Here is a 23600-nt window from a genome sequence, read left to right on the forward strand (position 1 = left end):
GTCCTCTGAGAATGTTGCATCTCTTACATCTCTGTTCCAAGGCAATCGATCTCTCTTGCAATTGCTCCAAATACTCTTTCTCAAAAAGCAACCGGGCGATCACTGCAAATTAATTACCGCGGATAGTTTAGCGCCACCTAAGCAATCGCTGTACTCGGCTCCTGCATAGGAACAACCAACCCGCGTTCAACAGCGTATTAACTCATCCCACTTTCGGATGATAGCAAGTTCTACGTGACGCCTGCGCAGTTGGAATCGCTTTGGGCTGGTTCCGCCCTCTTGCCATTGGCTGGGCAACAAAAGTTCCGAGCGGCCATTTTAGAAACATTCCCTTTCGCAGAAGGCCACGTTTCTTTCTTCTCGCCCCGCCGCTTGTCACGTGCCGCAAGCAGCGGTTGCTGGAGTAGCGTCGCCCGTGCTGATTGGCTGGAGGCCTTTCCCGCCGTCCCTCGCGACGGAGGCGGACGGCTCGTCTTGACGGCAGCAGGTTGGTCGTTGCTCGTTCTTTCCCTGCTCGGTGATGGCGGGGGCCGGGTTGGGGCTGCTGTGGTTGGTGTCCGCCTTGTTGGTGCTGAGTGGGGTGCGAGGTAATGGAGACTTTCCGGGGATCTTCTTGTGGCCTCTTTTCCTTTCTCATCTCTCGGCTCCCGGGCTTGTTTGTGGGACCTTCCCTCGTGTGGCCCGCATTTCTTTCTTCTCTCCCGGAGATTTCTTCAGCTAGTTTTCAGGCAGTTTCCTCAGCCCGGTTTCATTTTGCTCCTCCCTCCTTCCCTCCAGTGAATATAATTCGTAGACAGTCCTAATAGTCAAAATAATTAGGGATTATGGAGTTTGTAGTCCTGATAGATATATATGGTAGATATCTGGGATGGGGAGTTTGTTAAGGGAGGAGACGCCTCGCTGAGGTACCTATTGTGCTCTAAAATTATTTCATTAGAAAAATTCTGAAGACTTTTTTTTTACTGTCTCGTGTCTAAGCAGGCAAGATAGGTTAAAATGGAGGCAGGAACTATGGAGAAGACAACAATTAGATTTTAAAAGGTTGATTTTATTGTTCATGCACTGCTCAAAACATTTGATTGTTTAAAACGCTACCCATGAATGCAGTATGAGACCATGAAGCTCAGTAAGGACTTCAGTTCCTTAAGCATCTCATTGAATGGCCTAGCTTTCCAACTTCAAGCACTAATATTTTGATAAAATTATTTTTCTTTCCTGGCAGGTGAAACATGCACGGAACCAGTTATCTCCCCATCCTATTATACTACCTCAGATGCTGTTATTTCTTCTGAAACGGTCTTTGTTGTTGAGATCTCCCTCACCTGTAAAAATGGAGCACAAGTAAGTACCTGAATGGGTTTTTTTTTTTTCATTTTAAAGGAAATACAATCTCAAAAATTTGCCACAGATATAATAAATTATGTTATAAGTGATTATGATAGGACAGTGAATCTATGCATTATGTGCATGGCTTTGGATTTATGGTAGGTCCCTTTCCATGGACTTCCCATAGTGGACTCCATGCCAGAGAAACTTGTCTCCTCAAACCATTGGCTGGTCTGAATTACTGTAGTCCTAGCTTCTGATGTGGGTGGTACATTTAAAAACAACAGAAAAGTAGCCATCTGAGTTCTTTTATTGATAGAAAAACTTGAGTCCCTTCTCCACTGGATTTTCTATTAAAGGCAAGCTTAGAGGGCATGCTAGCATTTGTTCTGATGGCAAGGAATGAGATCTGTCTTTCCTGTTATTTCAGGTTCCTGTTGTAGATAATTAAGATGAGAGATTGTATAGATTTCTGTTACTCTGATATCCATTGCATTTTTTTTCCTGTAGAATGTGGCCCTCTATGCAGATGTCAATGGCAAGCAATTCCCTGTTACACGGGGTCAGGATGTTGGTCGCTATCAGGTAAGAATAAACATGATTCCTGCTAGTCAATATCATTTTGCGAAACACTTGAATTCAATTTTTATGGAATTAGTGAAAATAAAATTCTGCCTTGGTTTCATTATTAAAAATATAGACAGAAGAAATTGTCATATACAAAATCTGGTTCACAGTTTGGGTTTAAAATATGAAATATTTTACAATCTAAAAGGATTGTGATATGAAAATGGTGCAACATATAAGGTAACTTGTAGGCAAAATTGGATTTTGTCTGTGTTGGAAGCAGCCTGGAAGTTTGATTAAATAAGTGACATAACAATGGTTAGATTTAATAGGATTAACGGCATTTGAGATTAGTGATAAAGAATAAGTTGCCAATCCTTAAACCATACAGCTTTGGATAAGGAAGGCAGTGGTTTTGTGCCATAAATGCATGGCTCTAGTTTTGTGGAGGGTCTGATTCTGTGAGTCCCTCCTTCTTTCCATGCTAAAGGAAATTGCCATTCCGAACCATTGGCTAGTTTGGTTTATTATAGCCCTGGCTACTGAAGTGAGTGGTACATCTCTGTTAATGTCTTTGGGTGTGCTTTTATATACCTGTACTATCAAAAGAAGACAGTTTCTCTCATGGCTGATACTGTATCTTTTTTTGGGGGGAGGACAGGTTTCTTGGAGCATGGAACATAAGCTGGCTCGCTCGGGCACCTATGAGGTGAAGTTTTTTGATGAGGAGTCCTATAGTATCTTGCGCAAGGTGAGATTGTACTGATGGAAGGAAAAGATACAAGTAGATTTTGTAGACTATGCAGATTTGTGATCATATAGGAATAGGGGAAGCAAATGTTTACATTTTACTATTAAAGTTGGCAGCTTGACTTTTTTTTTCAGTAGTTGGATGCCCCATGAATTACAGGTAGTCTTTGACTAATGACCACAACATGATGTTATTAAGCAAGACATTTAAGTGGATTTTGCCCCATTTTACAACTTTTCTTGCCATAGTTTTTAAGTGAATCACTGCAACTGTTAACTGAGTAACTCGGTTGTTAAGTGAACCTGACTTCCCCATTGACTCTGCTTGTCTGAAAGTTGCAAAAGGTGATCACATGACCCCAGGGCACTGCACCTGTCATAAATATGAATCAGTTGCCAAATGTCTGAATTTTGATAGTGAGATCACAGGGATGCTGCCATGGTTGTAAGTGAAAAATGGTCATGTCACCTTTTTCAATGCTGTTGCAACTTTGAACAATCACTAAATGAACTGTTGTAAATTGAGGACTACCTATAATCTCATACTGCCTTCTATTAAGTGAAAAAAAAATGGCATGGTTCTAAGTAAAAAAATACAATATTTCCTTTATTAATGATATACCGTGGCATGTCTATACACACTTGGAACTGAGACTGAGGCATCTTTCTTGATCAGATGGCCCCTGGAAATTAAAATTTAAGAACTAACTCACCTACTTTGACATTGAACTGAAAACACAGTCCTTGTATTCTATTTCACTGCTAGATGTATTGTCTACCATGCTTTCCTCTGCTAGTTGTATTTATGTAGTGTCTCCAGTGTAAGTAGATGATGATGCTATCAGGAAATTACATCATGGGCCTTTGGTTAATTAATTAAAGCCTTAACTCAGCTGTTAATTCTTTTCCCTCCATCTTAGGCTCAGCGCAACAATGAGGATGTCTCAGAGATCAAACCCCTTTTTACAGTCAGTGTGGATCATCGGGTGAGTGCAGCTTCTGTGGGTATGGAGCTGCTATAATAGGTGGCCAATGCAACCAAGTCAGACATTCAATACTACTACATTTAGATAAGCCAGGCCATTTATAGCATATGCTACTTTCTAACTGCAGTTTGTGTATTCTATGATGGTTTCTTTAGTTAGTTGAACAACTCTACTTAGAACCAGTCGCTTAGCTTATTTAAGATCCAGTTACAAAGTTTCAACAGCTGCCCACCCCATGCCTATGGTCACATAATTACTTCTTCGGAGCTCAGCAACAAGCCTGCATTTACAGTGTCACATAGTCACATGATCATGATTGATTATTTTTTTGCCAAAAGCTGGCATTTACTTCTTGTTTGGGGCAAAAATGCCCCATTGCAAACAGTGGGTTGGCTTAATGCCTGCTGCAGAAAAGGTCATAAGATAGTCAACAGATGACCTGCTTTATGACGCCACAGTTTATGATTGTAATGGACTACCTGTTTGCTTGAAAACGTGCTGCAAAGTTATAATGCTCCCAATTCCCAAGGAGAAGCACTTAGGATTTGATCCAGAGATAGATGAGATGAAAACTATATAAGCTATTAAAAGTGGAGGGAATGTGATGTAAAAAGGCCAGTTCATAATGAAAACTTAATATATTTTTAGTTTAGCAGGGATTGTAGGGTTAGCTATAGTTAATGGGGTAGGGAAAGGATGTGTGTACCATTTGGTGCATGTTCCCAGAAGTCCAGCCTCTTAATATGTCTAAACAGGTTGCATTCAGAATTGAGATTTTGCTGTGTCATAGAAGACACAGAAACAATATAAAAAAGCTTTCTATATTAGCAAGCACAAAATGGCTGCCAGAGATTATTGTATCTGTATATAAAATGGCTGCCATAATGGGCCACTCATGCATCAGAGATTTCATAGCAAACTAGTGAAGTTGAAAAGTTTCTCCCAGATGTGTATACTGCAAGCATATATGCCAGACCTGCCCAGAAAGTTCAGTGGTTTTCCCTAATAGGCTGCATTTGGGGCTTTATTTTTACTATTCTTAAATCTTTACTATTTCAAAGTTTAGCCCTGCTCAGTATCGGTAGGTTTGTTTGTGGTCCTTTGTTTTGCTAAGTAATGGAGAAAATGAAGAAAATAGAAAAATGATTGCAGGGTTGATCTACTTAATTATTCCACAGTTTTATTACTTGATTGGGGTTTCTCACACCCCAGACAGGCCATATCTAGTTCCTTATGTTTAGGTGACATATCCTGATACAACTCACCCCTCTGCTACTACAGTTTAGTCCCTTGTAGCCCAGACAAGTTAAAAAGCATGGTACAGTACCCAGAAAATTCAGTTCCACCATTTCTTATTCATTCCTTGTAATCATCTTGTTTATTCAATATATTTTTCTTCTTTTCACCTTCCATTTGCAGGGTGCCTGGAGTGGACCATGGGTCTCCACTGAGGTATTGGCAGCATTAATTGGTATTCTGGTATATTATATGGCATTCACTGCTAAGAGCAACATCCAAGCATAAAGCACTTCAATAAACTCTCTATACCAACTTCACTGCTTTCTGCCTTTTCTTTAGAAAGTAAAGATTTTCCCTACTGTGTCTTCAGAAATACCCGTGTGGCTTGTCAGCATCATTAATTTCCATCTCATGTTTTGGTTTGAAGTAGGTCAGAATTATAACAGTGTTAGAGCTGCTTGTGGTCTGATCAAAGTGCATTTGCTGATGATTTTGCCACCTTTCAAAGTAGGGTTTTTTGAGATTCAAACTCTGTCTAAACAAAGAGCTGAAAAGACCCAATAAAGCAAAAGCTTTCCATGGAACTGGAGTCCTGGAAAGAAGCAGAGGACACACACATACCCTAAAGGTGCATACTTTGCCAAGCTAACGTTCTGAATTGTGGTTGGCTTAATATTAGGGATTGGCTGTGGTAGCTGATTGGCTGAGCCACTCCTGAGTTAAGGCCCATTTTCCTTTGCCTTAATCCCATTAAGCAATGCAACTATGACCAGTGCAGTCATAATTAAGTTACAGCTCATTATCTAATGACTGCAGCTCCTGGCATGAGCCACTGCAGCCAGGGTGGGATTACCTCATTGCTCTAAAATTGTATTCATGCCAGATTATAAAGGGGAAAGCAGTTACATAGAATGCATGGCTATCCTTAGATTTGTAATATTTGCTACTTCTACAGTCCAGTCAGATTTTTAGCTGCTGCAATCTTCATCTGAACCAGTTGGGAAGTCAGATTCCGACCAATGAGTAATATGATGATTCCTTATTTGTTCCCTATGACTATCGTTAAGTGTTGTACCATATGATTCTTGACGAATGTATCTTTTATGTACACTGAGAGTGTATGCACTAAGACAATTCCTTGTGTGTCCAATCACACTTGGCCAATAAAGAATTCTTTTCTAAATAAACTAAAGAGCCTTGATAGTACAAGGGTTTAGTGCACCCTGTTATTAACACAGCTGCCTGCAATTTCTGCTGGTTCGAATCTCTCCAAGGCTCAAGGTTGACTCAGCCTTCCATCCTTTCTAAGGTAGGTGAAATGAGGACCCAGTTTGTGGGGGCAATAAGCTGACTTTGTATAACATATACAAAAGAATGAAGGCTATTGCTTAAAGCATTGTAAGCCGCCCTGAGTCTCCGGAGAAGGGTGGCATATAAATCAAATTTAAAAAAAAAAAAAAAAAAGGAATATTAAATATTGTTTCATTTTTTTCAGGAAAGGTTCATAATGGAACTTGCTACTACCATAATTATAGACCATATTTATTTCTCTGTCTACTTGTCTCTAATATAGGTAGTCCTTGTTTAGCAACCACAGCCAGGACCAACAATTAGGTTGTTAAGTGGTCACTAAGTGAATAGTTATGTGATTGTGTTTTTGATCTTCAGCTTTCCTTTGTTTTTCAGAACTGCAAAGATTGTAAATGTGGTCATTGGTCACAAAGTTACTTTTTCACCACAATTGTAACTGCGGACAGTTGCTGCTGGGGCAGTCACTAAGCAAGGACTTCTTATAAATGAAACAGGCAATGGGTTCCATTTTAACATAGAAATAAATTCAAAAAATGGTGATAGGGCTTCATGCATAAGATAGTATGATTGGTGCTTCCTATAAGGTAGAAGTACATTTGCATCCTAACCAGTTTCCCAAGTACTGGACAGTCTATTCCTTCTACTGGGGTGTCACTTGGAATGGGTATCACAAGCCCTGAAGCCTGTAATTGATTATTTAAATTGTAGCTCATTTGAAGGCTTGTGTGTTTATTTTGCATTGCCACTGTTTTAAAGTGGAATGGAAGTTAACATGCTTTCTCTGTGGTATTAGAAGGCAACTTTTTATCCTGGATGTAATTTTTATAAAATCTTGCTTAAATGGTAAGGGTTTTTTTTTCTTTCACAAAAAACTCTTGAGAATTGTGTTTTGAATGCAATATTTTTCCCTTAATGCAAAATTGATTCCAGAGTTTATAGAACAACAAGATACAGATCTGTGTGATGCAATATAAAAGCTAATACTAATATAGATAAAGATGATGTGGAGATACTGGAGTATCTTCACTGTTCTCTTTTGGTCACTGTCCTGTATTTTAAATTGCAAATTTTGCCATTATCTAAAATTACCTTAAATTATGTTCAACAGCCAAGCAAGGCCTTTGGCTCATCCAGCATACAGCTGGATGGTACTCTGTCAAGGGCATAACTCAACAAGTTTCAGGGATATATCCCAATTACCTGAGTCCTTTTTAAGTGGATTTGATTGATCCAGACTACATGCATGTTTTTTATGATATTGGAGGATATTCAGAAAATAGGAATATGTTTGATTACTAAGATTTCAGAAATTATTCCACTGCTAGTATATTTCAGAAGTTCACAGTACATATTCTAAGATGATATTTGATTTATTTGATTTTGGCTTAATGTGAATTCTGTGAACTTAACCACTTCTAGTCCATGAACTCTGGATCACGACTTAGTGTAATTTTAAAAAATGTTGCTTGTAATTTAAAAAGATTGCTTGCTTCACATTAATTGCTCAACCCATGTTTATTTAATAAAGCATTATGAGATTCATAATCTCATAAAGCTTCATTAAATAAAATGGGTTGAGCAATTATTGTGAGGCAAGCAATCCTATGCTGGCTTGCGAATCACTGCGTTTTGGGTAGACATTGGTGGTAATGATATTAAGTAGGTGAGGTCAGAACACCTAGACTTAAGATTTTCCATGTTTTTGATGGGGAAGAGAACTTGCAACTGGGAAACTTCTGTCAGAAACTGACAGAATGCAATCGGTAAACCTAGTCATTGGCTGGAGTCACATTGTATCATAATAATGTTGGGGTTACTTTATGAGTCAACATGTCATGTAAACTTGGAAAAATGGATTAATTCCATAAATGGTGCTTCTGTTAACTAAGCTTGCCATACAAGTTAGCTGCTGTGTACTGTGAATTAACTTTTTCACCCCTTTCCACTCCTGTTGCTTTTATGGTACCACCTGTCTTCCCACAAACGCCCATTGGCAATGCTGGCTTAATACATACATGCTTACTGTATAATAGAGATGTTCTACAGCATCAATGGCTTTACTAATTTTACGCAGCCAGCACCAGTTTCAAAAGTATGCTGCTAATTTGTGTAACTTGGTTTCAACGATTAAAAACATTTTTTTTAAATTTTTATTGTAACAATGTAATTTCAGCCTCAGGTACAAGGTTTGCTACAAGCTTTCCATTGCAAAACCTCCCTATGCTAAGCTACTGCCTCTTCCTGAGCTGGGAGGGAAGGGCAGTGACATGGTAGAAAATGCAGGAAGGGAGCACTTGGTCACTTGTGGATTGAGCCGCCAGGGCTCGGACCTCCATCCTGGGAGAAATTTAAAAAATGTAAAATCACAATCACAAAAGAGGAAAGAGAGAAAGAAGAAAAATGTCACAACATCCCAATTTGGGAAGACAGGAAGGGTTCATTGGTCCTGTTGATGGCGATGAGCCTCCTTTTCTTGTGCTCTGCACAGTGTCTATAGATGAAAATTGGTTCTTTGTGCTTCAGGATGGGATTGGCATGGACCAAAGCTTGGCAAAAGCTTTCCCATAAGTGAAAGGGGACAACAGACTTGCACAATTGCCTTCAATATAGATGGTGCACACATCAGGAAAACAGACTTTACTCCCTAGCAGGCTTGGTGGCCTATTTTGCCCCCTAGTCCTTAAGGCAGGAAGGGATGCTGGGCTTGTCACACTCTAAATTTGGTTTAGAGAGGAGGGCTCTTTGAGCCCACAGAGTACAAATAGTAAAAGGTCCCAAGTATATTCAAAGAGCAATCGTCCTATTAATCAAGGAGGAAACAGCTGTGTTTATTCTACTTTCTCCAGTCTGGCCAGGAGACAATGGTGCAGCTTCCCTCCAGTGTTCTTTCTTACACACTCAAACAGTAGTGACTGAAAGCAGCGGGTTGTAAACTCTGCGGCCATCTGCTGAGCGAGTGCCGTGAGCCAACATTTCTTGGATGGTAATCCAGTTGTCCAAGATACGCCGACTCCGTTTCTTCATGGTTTTACGATGGCTCAGTGCCAAGATGTTGACCTCACCAGAAACCCCTCGAGCCTCACTTCCTTCCCTTTCTCTCAAGCACTCCAGCCGACTCTGCATCATAAACTCACGGCGTTTCCGTTGCTCACGAGCTCGAATCAAGTGCTGTTTCCGTTCCTCCTTGCTCCAGTAACGTCCCATCTTCATCTCACTGACCGCATCATCATCTGTCGTCATGCCACTGCGTTCCTCGCGGATCTTCATGGCCCTGGCTTTGAGCAGCCGGTCCCTCACCGGTCTCTTGGCCACGTAGCGAGTTCCATCACTACGGACTTTCACTTTCCACTCCATGCGGGGTTCTGCTTTGCTCCCAAGCGAGTCCTTGCAAATGCTGGCTAAGCTCATGGGGCTGATGGGAGCAGGTAGCTCTTCCCGCTGACGTCGACTCAAATAAGGGCTGCTTTCCCCAGTTGCCTTGGGGCTGCGCCGCACCCGTTCTTCCCGGCGGAACTTAGGGTGTGGGGGAGAAGGAGGAGCTGTGCGGTTGAGATTGGGGGTCTCAGCCAAGCGACGCAAGGGGCTTTCCAATAAGGGGGTGCTCCGACAACTTTCTCCAGTGTTGTAGGCACTCGTGCTGTCCTTATCTGAGCGTTCTGGCAGTTCAGTGATGTCTGACAGTTCGTGCTTCTTAGGTTCCCCTTCCAAGGTATAAAGCCCTTCCTCCTCAAGCAGCCAGGCCTTCATGCAGCGTTCACGGAGCTGTTGCATCTTCTGTGCTCGCAAGATGTTGCGGCACTTAAACTCCAGGTGGCGAAGCTCCTCCTCTAGCAGAGCCACTTCGTTGCGGTTGACATCCAGGGCAGCGCTCATTAGCCCTGGTTCATTGCCATTCTCTAAATGACACTTCAGCTCCAGCAGCTCACGGTATCGTTCGTACTCTTCATCAGTAAGTCCTGGCATCAGGTCTGTGCCCACAGCACTAGGAAGCTCCCCTGCCAGGAGAGAGTCCATGCTATAATGGAAGTCCCGAGGCTGGAGGCTAGGTCCAAATTTGCGCAGGCTGCCTGGCGTGTTGGCGGCACTGGGTGCTTCATCTCCTAGCAGGTCATGTTCAGAGCTCTCCTCATTGCGGGTACTTTCATCTGTCCGGCCAACTCCACTGTCCAGTTCCTGGCTGTTAGTCAGAGGTGTGGCTGCATCCCCAGAAGGCTTTTCTTGTTGTGGTTCCTCCTAAGGAAAAGAGGGAGAGGGCATCATTCAGGGAAATCTGCTTTAGATTTTGGCCCAGAATTTCCTATCTGACACTTTTATGCCAGCCTTAGTCCCTTGCAGCTAAACTCTAGATTTGAATTTGGCAAAGACTGAGGGATCAGTTGTACATTCCCAATTAACTGAAAAATGGATGAAAGATTTAACTCCCTTTACCAAGATATGGACAACCACAAAAGCACTGCCACGGCTTTCTTCGTATTCATCTCATCTCTTGACTACAAAGGCTTCTCTGCCCCTTTCATCTCTCAGCAAAAAGAGATGAATGACAAAAACAGTCCATTAGGCAAGTCCTTGGCTGAAATTAATGCAGCTCTGGGTCCATTTTAGGCTTCCACGATCTATTTTGCATTTAGTTAAGTCAGATGGGAAATTGTGCTTTGGGAGATAATCAATTCCCCACTGCATCCTATGATCTATAGTATACACTGAGATGACCTTACATACACAAAATTCCGTATATATCTGAGTTACTTTCCTTCACGTAGCCTAACAATGTAAGTATTACTGTATACAATTGGGTGTACAGGGAACAGTTACGATTGTCCTGGGAGCTCTACATATTCTCAAACAATCTGGAGTCAGGTTTTCTTGTCGGCCTACTACAAATCAACCAACAGTCTGCCAGAAGATCTCAACCTCCTTTTTTGTGTACCAATCAAAGAGCAAACAAGTGGAAGTGAGCAGACTTGATAATGCTGCTGGCCCTTTTCATAAATTGAAAAAAAGGGGATGATCAAATTCCTATGGAAAAGATATGCAGCTAGCTTTGCCCTGTGGAGGCAAAGGAAGCAAAACCTTACTGTGAATTTGTTAACTTCCACTTTTAAACCACATACCTGCTGGTCTGGGGGAGAAAGCAGCCTTTGCGGTTTTATTCCAGCTTCATGGTCAGAAGCAAAGTCATCTAAGAAATCCTCACGGTCACTGTCCTTCCAACGTTTGGACAGCTGGAATGGTGAACACAGTCAGAATGAAAAAGGCCAGGAATTCCAGTTTCTATTTTCCATCCCAGGTTCTTTCAAGGTGCCCAATCTTCATCAGCTTGATTATTTGCTACTAGCCTGTGCTCTAGTAGCTACTAAGAACAACCAATACAGAAACATATTTTACCCAAATTGTATGATGCATTTAATTTCTAAGCTCATTTCCTTTCAAGTACTTGTGAAATTCGCTTATTAAAGGGTTTTTCCCTCTTCAAGTACTACAATTCACATTAAGAATAAAACCAGAGATTTCCTTGTCAAATGCACTTTCCAAAAACAGCATCAGGACAATTGACAATTGAAATCTAAATTCAAATTCTTTTATTATTTGCACTTAGGCCCCATGTACCAAAATTTGTGTAGACAAGATCATACTTGAGCTTTGAGTGGTGTGCTATGGATTGTTCTCCAATCAAGTAAAGGGGAGAACAAATAAATGAGGTTGGCATACGTCAAAGGATAAATCTAATTTAATTTAAATGCAATTGATTATTTGCAATTAATCTGCTAGCTCCCCAACTATTCAATAATTTTCCCATGGTTTGTCATTTTAATTTTGAAGAATTTGTATGTAACAAGTTATCTTGCCAAATTAGCTTTTTCCCCCCCACACTTTGTGATTAGCTAACTTGTTTAGCAGGCTGAGATAAGTAGTATTCTTACTCGCAGCAAAACATTTGATGAACTGTCCAATGGGATTCTAATGACCAAATCAATGAAATGTGTGCTGGATGGCATGACAGGTAAATGGCATGTTGCTAGTTTTAGAATTGTGCTCATCAATGGTTTCTCATCAGAAGAGATCTGGAGATTACCCATATGTAACAACTGTTTTTAGTGAGTAGATGACAGAAGCAATGCTTTCGCAGCTGCAATCAACTGGGAGTCACAGTTTTCATCATGCTCTGAGCTATAAATGCAGCATTTCATGAACTCATAGCTCAACTAAACCTAATTTTTAAAATCACTTTGGAGCTTTTCCCCCCCTTTATTGTTTCAATCAGAGGTTGAAAAATCTTTGGAACTGCAAGTTTGCCAGTCATTGGGTAATTTCTCTTCAATCCTTTTAAAAAATGTGTTTCCAGCTTTGTAAGATTTTTAGTTTTTGCTGTTTTTTGCAATACACAGGAAAGAGGTGATTATCAAATTGGTTTTGGCAGGATTTTAAATGCTATGACTTTGGAGGAATTTGATTTTAAAAAAGACTTTGAAGTTAATTGGAAAAATCTTCTGGCATGGGAAAAAATTATCTTGTTTAAATTTCAAGCTGAATATGGGATTGAAGGTTGATTAATAGAGAGCAAAAGATGGCTACTTTAAAGGAAATGTTTGTTTTGTGGATTCAAGATGTATTTGAGCTTTTTAACTCTATACCGGAACCAAAAGTTATAGAAAGACAAACAAGTTCCTTTGAAAATAACTAAACTGGATCTTAAAATGGACTTAAAATTATAGTTTAAAAAAAATAAAAAAAAGAGATGGAAATATTAGATTTACAAATGAAATTGGATTATCATGTAACAATTTTAAAAGATATAATATATCAAAGGAGCGATCTCTTTTTAAGCAAAATATATGAGACCTACTGGAATTATGGGAATTATAAATGGACTTGGATAAAGATGACAAGAATTTCAAAATAACAGATAAAGATAGTAGAAGAACACAGAATTTTATCCATGGGACTTAAGGATGGGCAGGAAGAAGGAGAAAATATATATATAAAATTGGTTTATTTGAGTATGGATAAATGAGTTGCCATCTCTGGTGATGCTTAATGGTTATCTTGATTAGACTGGGGTTTTTTGGGCGGGGGGAATGCTTACCTGGGTGTAATGGATTACTTTGCAATATCTACATTATTATTTTTGATATGTAAATAAGGCATTATGATTTCTGGTAATATTAAATAATTTTTATTTTTTTGCAATTTTTTTGTTAGTTGAGATTAGATTTTGATTATTATAGAGAAGAATGAGGGGGAGTAAATTAAATGGAAAGGGGGACTATATAATGCTTTTAGGTATTTCTATTAATTTTTACTGGACCATTTCTGATTAATAAGAATAATTGAAGATTATAGAAAGGGTGAGGTATGAAATGAAGATGTATTTTAAGAGACAGTGGTAAGTTAATAATGTTGAATATATTTGCTGGAAATGAAGGAGAAAGTAACTTTTTCTTACAACTTCCTTTCAGGGGCGTTTTTTTCTATTTTTAATATTTGTTCTGTTTCTTTTCATAAATGTAATTTTGTATTAGGTTCTTATATTAGATTTGTCTGTTTAATATCACTCTTAATACCGTGTTTCCCTGAAAATAGCGCTTAGCCTTATTTTCAGGGAGGACTTATTATTTTGGGGTATGTGGAGCAAGATGGGGCTCCTCTTGCCATCTTACCTGATTTCCAGCTCTGCATTTAAATATTCTCAGGGAGGGCTTATTTTCAGGGGGAAGCTTATTTTAGCACACGCGCTCAAAAGCCCAATTGGCAGGGGTGAAATCCAGTAGGTTCTGACAGGTTCTGGAGAACTGGTAGCGGAAATTTTGAGTAGTTCGGAGAACTGGCAAATACCACCTCTGGCTGACCCCAGAGTGGGGTGGGAATGGAGATTTTGCAGTATCCTTCCCCTGGAGTGGGGTGGGAATGGAGATTTTGCCATATCCTTCCCCTGCCACGCCCACCAAGCCACGCCCACAGAACCGGTAGTAAAAAAATTGGATTTCACCACTGCCGATTGGGCTTATTATCAGGGATGTCTTATTTTAGGGGAAACAGGGTACAAATGAAAAAAAATACAATCGTGAACATGCAATATTAAGGATATGCAAACCTTGTTTCATGAATGGAAGCCCCTTCATAAGAATGCATGATCATTATAATATGTATTATAAAAAATATTTTTAAAATAAATACAATTTGTAAGATGAATTGTTCATTATCTCATGTGCTAAATTTGTTTCCAGCAATTGGACAAAGGTGTGCGAAATGACTAATTTAAAATTACTGGGGACAGGGGAAAAGTGAACTGCAGGAGAAATGTGAATTGCAGAAGCAAGTCCAGTATTGGGGGAATTAGGAATTTTTCTCCTGTGCAGATCCCATCTGCCCATCCTCCACTTATTATTATAAAATAAGTACAGATCTGGGGATCTCTTCCACTCTGTTTTCAGTCCAAGTCAATGGGAAGTGAGATCTCCTTTCCCCAGTGTTCCATAGAAGTGAACAAATGTATACTTGTAGAGGAACTCTTTTCTTTCCTCACCATACTCTGAAGAGCTCTTTATCTCACATATGCCACTCTGTATAACACAGCCACAGGGATGCGGTGGCTCAGTGGCAAAGACGTTGAGCTTGTCAATCAAAGGGTCGGCAGTTCAACGGTTATGCCGCGTAACGGGGTGAGCTCCCATTACTTGTCCCAGCTTCTGCCAACTTAGCATTCGAAAGCACGTAAAAAATGCAAGTACAAAAATAGGGACCACCTTTGGTGGGAAGGTAACAGCGTTTTTTGCGCCTTTGGCATTTTGGTGACCATGGAGTGTCTTCGGACAGCGCTGGCTCTTTGGCTTTAAAACGGAGATGAGGACCATCCCCTAGAGTCAGGAACGACTAGCACATATGTGTGAGGGGAACCTTTACCTTTACCTTATCACACAGCCAAAGCAGCTATCATGTTTGTGTGACCATGGGGATGGCCAAAACTCTGAGGAACTGTTGTAAGTACCCTTCATTCAGTAGCATTCTTACTTCAAATACCATAGTAGCTGAATGAATGGACATTAAGGGAAGACTATGTGTGTTCTAAGCTCTGGCTCCCCTGTGCATACATTGCATGTGTTCTCCAGCTGAGTTACAACCCGGCTCCCTTACTTCCCCTTTTCTTTTAGCCGTGAACTGCATCTAAGCGCTTCCCACCTCAGTCTCAGGCCTAGCCAGCAGCAGAGAAATGTTTGTTCGCTCCTCCTGGGTAAGAATTGCTACAGCCTCCTCTCGGTTTTGTACCTCCATGCCATTAATCTAAAAGTGAAGAAAATGTATAAAAAAACAAGTTGATTGCTGATGGTATTACCAAATTAAATGAATACATCAATAAAAGAGTACAGCCAGCCTTCCCAAACTGAATCTTCTCCTTTTATCTTGGATTACGATCTGCAACATTTCAAGCCAACAAGCCAATGTTGTGCTGATTGGGTATGACGGGAGTTATAGTCTACTATGAGTTGGAGAGGGCAATATTAAGCTGCCCTTTTAAAAATCCGCAGCACCCGCCCTCCAAATCATTTCCCTTAATGTTCACCTGGACAATGCGATCACCTTCTCGAATTCGTCCATCCTTGGCGGCAATGCTATTAGGACTGACCTAGTAGAAGAGAAATCACATTAGGAGAACTGTTAGGGCTTTTTGCTTCCTGTGGGTTGGTAACCATGACAACCAGGGGTGAAATGTAAAATTTGTTACTACGGTTCTGTGGGTGTGGCTTGGTGGGAGGGGGTAATGTGACTTGGTGGGCGTGGCCAACTTTAAAAAAAAACACTTTTCAAAGCATTTTTTTCTGCAACCTCTTCCGGGGAAGAGGTGGTTAAAAAAATTCTTTGAAAAGGCTCTGCCGATCAGGCAACACAGCTCCTCTGGGTGCCGTCGGCCAAACAATGTCGACTGGTGGCCCCCAGGGGGAGAGCCTTCTCTGTGGGGGCACCTACTATCTGGAACGAGCTCCCCCCGGAGATACGGAGGATCCCGGATCTGCGTACCTTCCATCGCACGCTCAAGACTTTCTTGTTTCATCAGGCTGGCCTGACCTAAGTCTTTCCCCTTTTTAAATGGAAATTTTAAATTTGGTTTTAAAGTATTGGGGTTTTAAATTCAGCCAAATTATTTAATTCGTTTTATTCTATTTTAAATTTTGTATTTATATTGTTTTATTTTATGGCTGTTCACCGCCCTGAGTCCTTCGGGAGTAGGGCGGTATACAAATTCAATAAAACTAAACTAAAACAGCTGGGATGCTCAGAGAGACTTTTAAAGCATTTTTTTCTGCAACCTCTTCCGGGGAAGAGGTGGTTAAAAAATGCTTTGAAAAGGCTCTGACGATCCCAGCTGTGTTGCCTGATTGGCAGAGCCTTTTCAAAGCATTTTTTAAACCACCTCTTCCCCGGAAGAAGTTGCAGAAAAAAATGCTTTGAAAAGGCTCTGACGATCCCAGCTGAGCCGCGCGATCATCAAAGCTTTTTTTTTTTTTTACTTTTAAAAGCATTTTTTCAGTGGAAGAAGTTGTAGAAAAAATGCTTTTAAAAGTAAAAAAAAAGCCTCTAATGATCGTGCGGCTCAGCTGGGCATGGTGGGGGGGGCAGGGATTTTTGCTACCGGTTCTCCGAACCACCCGCCACCATCGCTACCGGATCGGGTGATCTGGTCCGAACCGGGAGCATTTCACCCCTGGTGACAACTGATTAACATTGAATCTGGGCTGGGTAGCCAGTAGCCGTTCACATGTTACTGAAATGTAATGTAAATGTAATTTTTCACCATGGACCATGTCTAACAATACCTAGATACCCATTAGAGGCCCGCAGGTAGCTAATCCCCATTTTAAGTACTAAGCAGAAAACCAAGGAACTCCCAGCATCCCAACAAGGTCGCGTGTCCTGTTTTACAAAAGATAATGTCCCTTGAAGTACATCGGTTTTTATCTGTAAGTTTTCCTTTCCAGAATAGATCAAAAGATAAGGAATCATAAATGCAGAAAGTGGGCATATGCATTCTTCCATGTGTATTGGCATCCTCCATTAGGCGATGTTTCTTTCTCTTTTTTTAACCCGTAACTAACCCTCCCAATTCTAACAAATCCCAAAGATCCTTTTTTCTATCTTGACTCAAAGCTTAGCTCTTATTACTTGATACCTCTATTTTTATTTTGTAGAACTGAGGACCCTGACAGAAAGATTAACAGAGTTGGAAGGGACCTTTCAGCCATCTAGTCCAACCCCTGCCCAAGCAGGAAACCCTACACCATTTCTGACAGATGGCAGTCCAGTCTCTTCTTGAAAGCTTCCAGTGATGAAGCTCCCACAACTTCTGAAGACAAGCTGTTCCATTGATTGATTGCTTTCACTGTCAGAAAATTTCTCCTTATTTCCAGGTTGAATCTCCTTGTTCAGTTTCCATCCGTTATTCCTTGTCTGGCCTTCAGGTGCTTTGGAAAATAGCTTGACCCCCTCCTCTCTGTGGCAGCCCCTCAAATATTGGAACACTGCTATTCTGTCTCCCCTGGTCCTTCTCTTCATTAGACTAGGCATGCCCAGTTCCTGTAACCATTCTTCATATGTTTTAGTCTCCAGTCCCCTAATCATCTTGGTTGCTCTTCTCTGCAATCTTTCTAGAGTCTCAACATCTTTTTTATAGTGTGGTGACCAAAACTGGATGCAATATTCTAGGTGTGGTCTTACTAAGGCTTTATAGAGTGGTATTAGTACCTCACTTGATCTTGATTGTATCCCTCTGTTAGTGCAGTTTAGGATTGCATTGGCTTTTTTGGCTGCTGCCGCACACTATTGGCTCATATTTAATTGGTTGCCCACTATGGCTCCAAGATCCCTCTCACAGTTACTGCTATTAAGTCTGATTTCACCCAGTCTATGTGTGTACTTTTGGCTTTTCTTGCTTAAGTGTAAGACTTTACTTTTCTCTACATGGAATTTCATTTGGTAGATAGGGCCCAGTGTTCAAGTCTGTTAAGATCCATCTGGATCTTGAGCCTATCATCTAGGGTGTTGGCTATTCCTGCCAGCTTAGTATCATCTGCAAATTTGGTAAATTCCCCTTCTGTTTCCTCCTCTAAATTGTTTGTGAAGATATTGAAGAGTACTGGGCCTTGTGGTACCCCACTGCTTACTTCCCACAACATGAGGTTTGAAACAACAGGAGAAAATCCAGGTTCCAGAGAGTTCCAGATGGAGAAATGCAGATTAACACACCTTCATATTATGGGGATAATCTGAGGCAGAGATTGCCAACTAGACAGTGAGCCCAGACCTAGGGAGTTTTTGTGGACAAAAAAAAGCGCTGTGAGAATATCCACCTGTGCTCTAGATCAAGCTAGAGTCTCAAGTGGAGACTGCTAAAGGACACTGAGTTCACCAACTCTACTTTCTACTTGGGGTGGGGGGAATGTAAATGCTATAGAGATCTTGAAAGCAGCGGAATACATAAACTATCTGGTGAGTGTATTTCCAACCCAAAGAATTAAAATAAAAAGTAAAGAAATAATTATATTGAATTTAAAATAATTAATAGAATAATGTTTCCCAAGACTGCTAATTAAGAAAATATAAAATGAATTAAGGGGATAAGTATGAAGGCTATTGCTTAACGCATTGTAAGCCGCCCTGAGTCTCCAGAGAAGGGCGGCATATAAATCAAATTAAAAATAAATAAATAAATAAATAACTGAATTTGGAATATTGTTTGAAGTAATTAAATAAATAATACATACCTCCATGGAAAAGAAGATTGTTTAAATTTGTTAAGAAGGAGAATAAGTTGATTTTGTTAAATGATTGCAGAGTGATTTAATTTTCAATGATTTTCATATGCAAAATTGGGAAAAAGAATATAGATAGAAAGGTAACTGGAACGGAACAACATAAGACAGTATTTGAAATCAAACTGTACAAATGATGAGCATGTGATTGCTAAAATGTATAAACTTTGTTGAGGTTTGAAATAGAAGAAAAAGTTAAAGACTCATGATAATATGGGCTAAGAATTTTGGTTATAGTTTACAGATGCATGAATGGGAGAGAATAAGGTTATAAGAATTGAAATTCACAGTGTGTTATAGCTTACAATAATTTCTATAAAATGATGTAATATTGATATATGACCCCATAGAAATTTTCTAAAATATATAAAAGTACTTCTAGTCAATTTGGGAAATGTGAAAAACATGGACATTTTAACTTACCATGCATACTGAATGCGAAAAAGAAAAAGGATACTGGATACAAATACATATGATGATACAAAGAATTTTAAAGGTCAATATTCAGATGAAACTAATTTTTTAAATCGAGAGTTATGGATAACCAATTGGAAAAGACTCATAGAAGATTGGTTTTGCGTATGGTAACCTCAGAAAGACTATTGTATGCACAACATTGGAGAAATACTGAAATACCCACAACAGAAGAATGAATTGTGAAGATGGCAGAATTTGTCAAAATGGCAAAATTGACCTGTTTGATCAGGGATAAAACAATAATACTGTTATAAAAGATGGAAACATTAATGGACTTTTTGCTGAAAATTAAATAATGATTTTTTGGATTTGCTGTCTAAAATGGGATGAATAGAGGATAGAGAGGAGCCATTTAATGCAACCTTAGAGAAGGAGGAAAGGAAATATGGTTGTTTGTAATTGCTGTAATGAAGATCAGACGTTGCTTTCGTAGTTATCAATTTCTTTTTTTTTCTTTCTTTATCTGTAGTGGCTTCCTATTTTATCTCTTATATTTTTCTTAGCTTTCCTTTATGTTTCATGTATATCTTTTATTCATATAAACGTATTCAATAAAAATGACATATATATAGAAGGATGCCCTCGGATCAGAAGCTATTTACTACCTGATTGGCCCAATGGTACCTGGCTCAATGCTTATTTGGCCAGGAAGCTTATCTTGGGATGGTCAGCACCTCTTGCCCTAAACTATCCCTTCAAGTTGTGAGGAGGAAGGAGCAAATGGATTTGGTAGTACAGTGTCAATAAATAAGTGACTTGAAGATAAATGTCTTGCAAATCCAATCTCTACCTTAAAGATATATTTATATCAAGTTCAACTGTTGGAGGAAACAAAACAAAAATTCCACAGTGCACTAGAGATGCTGCTGTGGTACTTCAAAGAGTATTGATTTTTTTTATTGATTTTATGTCCCTTTACAATGAGACTGCTGGTATGGAATGCTACAAATTGAATAGCTGTTGGATTGTAATCAAAAAATGTTCCTGGAATGTTGATATATGGCAAAACTAGAGTTGACATTGAAAACCATAATATTGTGATTCTAAAAAAAAAAAAAAAGATTGGAAATAACAACTGCAAGGGACTAACTATGATGGTCCCATGGACAATAGAGAAAGCAAGCCATAATCCCAAAGAAAATCTCCACCAAAATTGAAGTAATTAATCTGGATTGCACTATTCAGAATGACCACTAAATGACAGCAAAGGTTACAATGGTCTATGTGTCTTTTCTGCCATCTATTGGTCACCTGGAATTTTGCAGCTCTTTTAGGTTTAGTAATCCTAAACAGACATGACATTGCTATTTCATTAAGAAGGAAGCCTCTACAAAATTTACACATTCCTCCTTCCTCAATGAAAATAGTCTAGATTTCCTCCTAACCTCAACTTGGGAGTCTGAGCTTCTGACCTTCATACACAAACACACACAGAACACACTCCTACATAAAATGAATACTTCTTGCTGTTGAAGCAAAAGCACAAAATCAGGAACTCTTGTCAGTTCTCATATACATTGAATCCCCACATATAGCTCTCTGTTTCCCCCATTTAGCATAACCTACTGCGCCCCTTTAAACACTGCCCCTGACCCCACCTCTCCAACGTAGATGCCTACATCGTCCTCGTCGTCAGTTCGATAACAAACCATCAGGCCCAACTTATCCCGGTGACTGGATTTATACAGCTCCACCTCCTGTAAGATAGAAAGAAACACCACAGAAAGATCACCGAGTGTAGCAGTCTATCTGCCTCTCTTAGATGCCCTGGGACAGAAGGTTCCTTCTCTTAGAACTTAGCCTGATTCTTAATACTTCATGAAGTCAGCTGACTAGAAGTTCCAGATCTCATTGAATTAACTCTGTTTGGTTGTCTTTCCTCCATATATACTCAAAAACCCAAAGTTAGGTCTTCTGCAGGCATTATTTTTCTTTAAAAAAAAATCTCACCCACCCATAAAATAGGAGTAGGTGGGCAACTCATAACTTGTGAGCTGCCTGCAGCCCTCTAAATTCCCAGAGAATTCTCTAGTTTTGCTGCCAAAATTTGGTGATTTGCTTATCTGGTCTGCAATAAACATAGTGCAAAGTAGGAGCACCCAAGCAACTAAAAGACTTCTTGCTTCTACTAGGTAGCCTTTGACTGATGACCACAATTGGGACCAGAATTTTCATTCCTAAGCAAAGCAGTTGTTAAATGAGTCAAGCCTGACTATTAGGTGAATCATGTGGTCATTAAATGAACCCAGGTTCCTCCATTGATGTTGCTCATTGGAAGCTGGCTGGTGAAGGTTAGAAATGGTGATCACATGGGCCTGGGACATTGCAGTCATCGTAAATAAATGTTGGTTGCCAAGCAACCAAGTTTTGGTCAAGTAACCATGGGGAAACTGCAAAGGTCATAAGTGCGAGGGCAGGTGATAATGTCAGCTCCAGCGTGCTGTCGGCATGGAGCTGCCATTCTTGAGGGGGAGGAACGCACAAACCTCGTTTCAGCCCAGGCTCTGCTCCTTGAGCTGACACATAAGTCACTTTGTTCAGTGCCATTGTATCTTTGATCAGTCGCCAAATGAATGGTTACATAACTACCTGTATTTTGCTTTTTTAAAAAAACAAAAAACAAAAACAAATTGCAAGGATACCTCTGCATTTCTGGACCTACTCTAATAGATCTTTGAATGCAAAATAATTTTAAAAAATGTGGACTTCCCAGCCACTCCCTTCCAGTGATTTAGATATGGCTAAATAAGGCTCATTTCACACAAGCATACTCAGCACTTGATGACTGTGATCTCAGCTGAGCATTTATGAATTAATGTGTGAATAACAAACCCACCACCTTTGTGTCACCTCAGATGCACTGTTTTTCAGTGGCATTCAGTGGGCCATCAACAGGGAAACTATTAAGTACCAGTATTACATGTGGGAATTAGATTAAGAGATTAAATGTTCTGTTGTATTTCTTGTTGTTAATCAGACTTGGAGGTTGCTAAATGAACACAGTGATTATTAAGTGAGCCCATTTTCACCAATGGGTATTTTTTGCCAGAAATTGGAAATTAACACCAAAACCTGCCAAAAATCGCAGTCACATGACTCCGGAACATTGCAAATGACCATAAATGTGAGCCAGTTGCCAAGGGCACAACATGTGATCACATGACCATAGTGTGTGTGTGTGCGTGTGCATGTGTGCGTGCATGGGCATGTAGCCATTGGAACTTCAAAAACAGGTTTTAAGCAGCTCTGGGGAAGTCCATCATAAATCTAGCTAAGCAATCAGTTGTTATGTGAGGACTTCCCATAAGGAGGATCTGCCACAAAATGTTTCAGTACATCTCCCTCCAAAAAGAGAAGCCACGTTTAAAATTCTAGCCCACCCCCTTGGTCTTAGCAGGGTGTCCTGCTACCTTTTGCCATTCCTCTCCATTTTCTTTCTCATGATTCAAGGACATTAAGTGGCTCCTGAGCATCTCAGTTCAAATTAGATCATTCTAGAAGAATAGCAAGCTGCCTGTTTGGACCAAGTGTCATGCCCCCATCAGAGTCTGAATCAGTGGGGGAAGATGAGCTGGAACAAGAGCTCACAGCGATTGAGAGGGCAGCTCCATTGGCCTTGGAGGAAACTGGGGAAGGGCAGAGTCAGTCCAGGCAAGGTTTTTCGGAATTAGTAAGGCCTGTAGGCAAGGAGGAACAGAGGCAGGATGAATATGAGAGACAGAGCTCAGACGAGGAGCAAGAACCACCCACTCCTGATGCAAGGGCTCAGAGAGTGCATAGAAGGCGTGATCAGCACAGACGGAGCAGGCTACTCGCGAGGAGAGTGCCCTGCCCATCTTCACCAGGCATACCTGGGGAATGAGACTTAAGGAGACGCTTTGGGGAGGGACATTTGTTGGGAACAAATGCTGAGTTCCTGAAATGTTGCATGCCAACGTTTGATCTTGCCAAGAGTCCTTGCATTCCTTTTGGCGTTCTGGACTAATTACCTGGATCTTTTGCTCCCTGAACTCTTTGATTTGCTCTTGTTTTGCCAAGTACATTTGGGATGTATTGCTGTGCAGCCTTGGTGCAGACAGCACTGGGATGGACTAATTGCAGCCAGAGGCTGCTTGAGGTTTGTGTGGGGGTTTGTTATCAC

At 40.3% G+C, this 23600-nt stretch overlaps 2 protein-coding genes and 1 non-coding gene across 5 annotated transcripts in view; 2 read left to right on the forward strand and 1 right to left on the reverse strand.

Moving 5' to 3' along the window:
- Positions 1-493: 493 nt before the first annotated feature.
- On the forward strand, positions 494-5185 carry SSR4 (signal sequence receptor subunit 4). The gene is made up of 6 exons (XM_070935184.1): positions 494-587; positions 1223-1341; positions 1837-1911; positions 2555-2644; positions 3564-3629; positions 5049-5185. Exons 1-6 carry the CDS (start codon positions 521-523, stop codon positions 5151-5153), a joined length of 522 nt encoding a protein of 173 aa, XP_070791285.1. The 5' UTR covers positions 494-520; the 3' UTR covers positions 5154-5185.
- LOC139313493 (small nucleolar RNA SNORA42/SNORA80 family) lies at positions 1466-1602 on the forward strand. The gene has a single exon (XR_011600102.1). It is a non-coding gene; the product is annotated as a small nucleolar RNA SNORA42/SNORA80 family (small nucleolar RNA).
- A 3892-nt stretch (positions 5186-9077) lies between the features above and the next one.
- PDZD4 (PDZ domain containing 4) overlaps positions 9078-23600 on the reverse strand; it is a 29039-nt gene continuing 14516 nt past the window's right edge. For all 3 annotated transcript variants that reach the window (XM_070935187.1, XM_070935186.1, XM_070935185.1), the window contains 5 exons: positions 21058-21156; positions 15739-15801; positions 15357-15458; positions 11291-11401; positions 9078-10412 (listed from right to left, as the gene is read on the reverse strand). In XM_070935187.1, coding sequence (XP_070791288.1) covers positions 9078-10412; positions 11291-11401; positions 15357-15458; positions 15739-15801; positions 21058-21156 — 1710 coding nt within the window. The remainder of the gene's footprint in view (positions 10413-11290; positions 11402-15356; positions 15459-15738; positions 15802-21057; positions 21157-23600) is intronic.

Source organism: Pituophis catenifer, unplaced genomic scaffold (assembly GCF_029215685.1).
Source record: "Pituophis catenifer annectens isolate HBS135680 unplaced genomic scaffold, rPitCat1.0.hap2 SCAF_2, whole genome shotgun sequence".
In the NCBI taxonomy this organism is placed as follows: Eukaryota; Metazoa; Chordata; class Lepidosauria; order Squamata; family Colubridae; genus Pituophis; species Pituophis catenifer.

Bases quoted from the DNA above. Each gene is read 5' to 3' on its own strand.
- SSR4 (XM_070935184.1), top strand. From the start codon at position 521: ATGGCGGGGGCCGGGTTGGGGCTGCTGTGGTTGGTGTCCGCCTTGTTG. The intron at 588-1,222 runs GTAATGGAGACT...CTTTCCTGGCAG, and splicing joins GGTGCTGAGTGGGGTGCGAG to GTGAAACATGCACGGAACCA. The intron at 1,912-2,554 runs GTAAGAATAAAC...GGGGGAGGACAG, and splicing joins AGGATGTTGGTCGCTATCAG to GTTTCTTGGAGCATGGAACA.